Source organism: Macrobrachium nipponense, chromosome 14 (genome assembly GCF_015104395.2).
Source record: "Macrobrachium nipponense isolate FS-2020 chromosome 14, ASM1510439v2, whole genome shotgun sequence".
NCBI classification, from domain to species: domain Eukaryota; kingdom Metazoa; phylum Arthropoda; class Malacostraca; order Decapoda; family Palaemonidae; genus Macrobrachium; species Macrobrachium nipponense.
The window spans coordinates 44,046,863-44,047,575 of NC_087207.1; the positions used below are offsets into that span (position 1 = coordinate 44,046,863).

Below are 713 nucleotides of genomic sequence, written 5' to 3' on the forward strand. Positions count from 1 at the left end.
GGCTGCAGGGCTGCGGGGATGGTGGGATAAGAGGGTAGGGCTGCAGGGCCACGGGGACGGTGGGGACGCGGGTAGGGTGCCAGACAGCAAGGACGGTGGGGAGGCTGGTAGGGCTACTGGACCGTTGGGCAGGGATGGCGGTGAGGTGGGTAGGCTTTTGGGGTGCGAGGACAGTTGGAGTTGGGTTTGGCTTCTAGGGCGCGGGATGGTGGGATGCGGGTTTGGCTGTTGGAGCTTAGGGAACAGTTTAGGAGTTGGGGTTTTGGCTGGAAGACGAGGGATGGTCGGGGGCGGGTTGGGCTGCTGGGGTGCAGGGACAGTGGGGAGGAAGGTTTGGCTGCTGGGGTGCAGGGATGGTGGGGAGGCGGTTGTCCCATTCTGACACAGGGACGGTGGGTGGCGGTTGTTGGGCTGCAGAGGCATGGGGACGGTTGGAACCCAGGTTGGCTGCCAGATGTAAGGACAGTGCAGAGGTGGGTTGGGCTGCCAGGGACATTGAGGAGGTGGATTCTGCGGCCGTTTGTTAGCAAACACTTATATATAGAGTATTTTGAAACAGTAATTATAATCCCTATCAAAACTGCATATATGATTTGGCTTTGTTATGTAGATGACTTCTTAACTTACTGGAAAAGCGAGTGGGGCGATTTTGATGTCTTTCACAAAAATTAAATTCCTTGATCCCGAGCATGAAATTTAAAGTAGAATGGGAA

The 713-nt window shown here is 55.4% G+C and overlaps 1 protein-coding gene across 1 annotated transcript in view; it reads right to left on the reverse strand.

The window, feature by feature from the left end:
• Positions 1 to 423, reverse strand: part of LOC135226211 (uncharacterized) — a 720-nt gene extending 297 nt beyond the window's left edge. Inside the window, exon 1 of the mRNA XM_064265654.1 lies at positions 1 to 423. This exon is cut by the window's left edge and continues 297 nt beyond it. Within this exon, the coding sequence (XP_064121724.1) occupies positions 1 to 423 (423 nt within the window).
• Between the last annotated feature and the right edge of the window lie 290 nt (positions 424 to 713).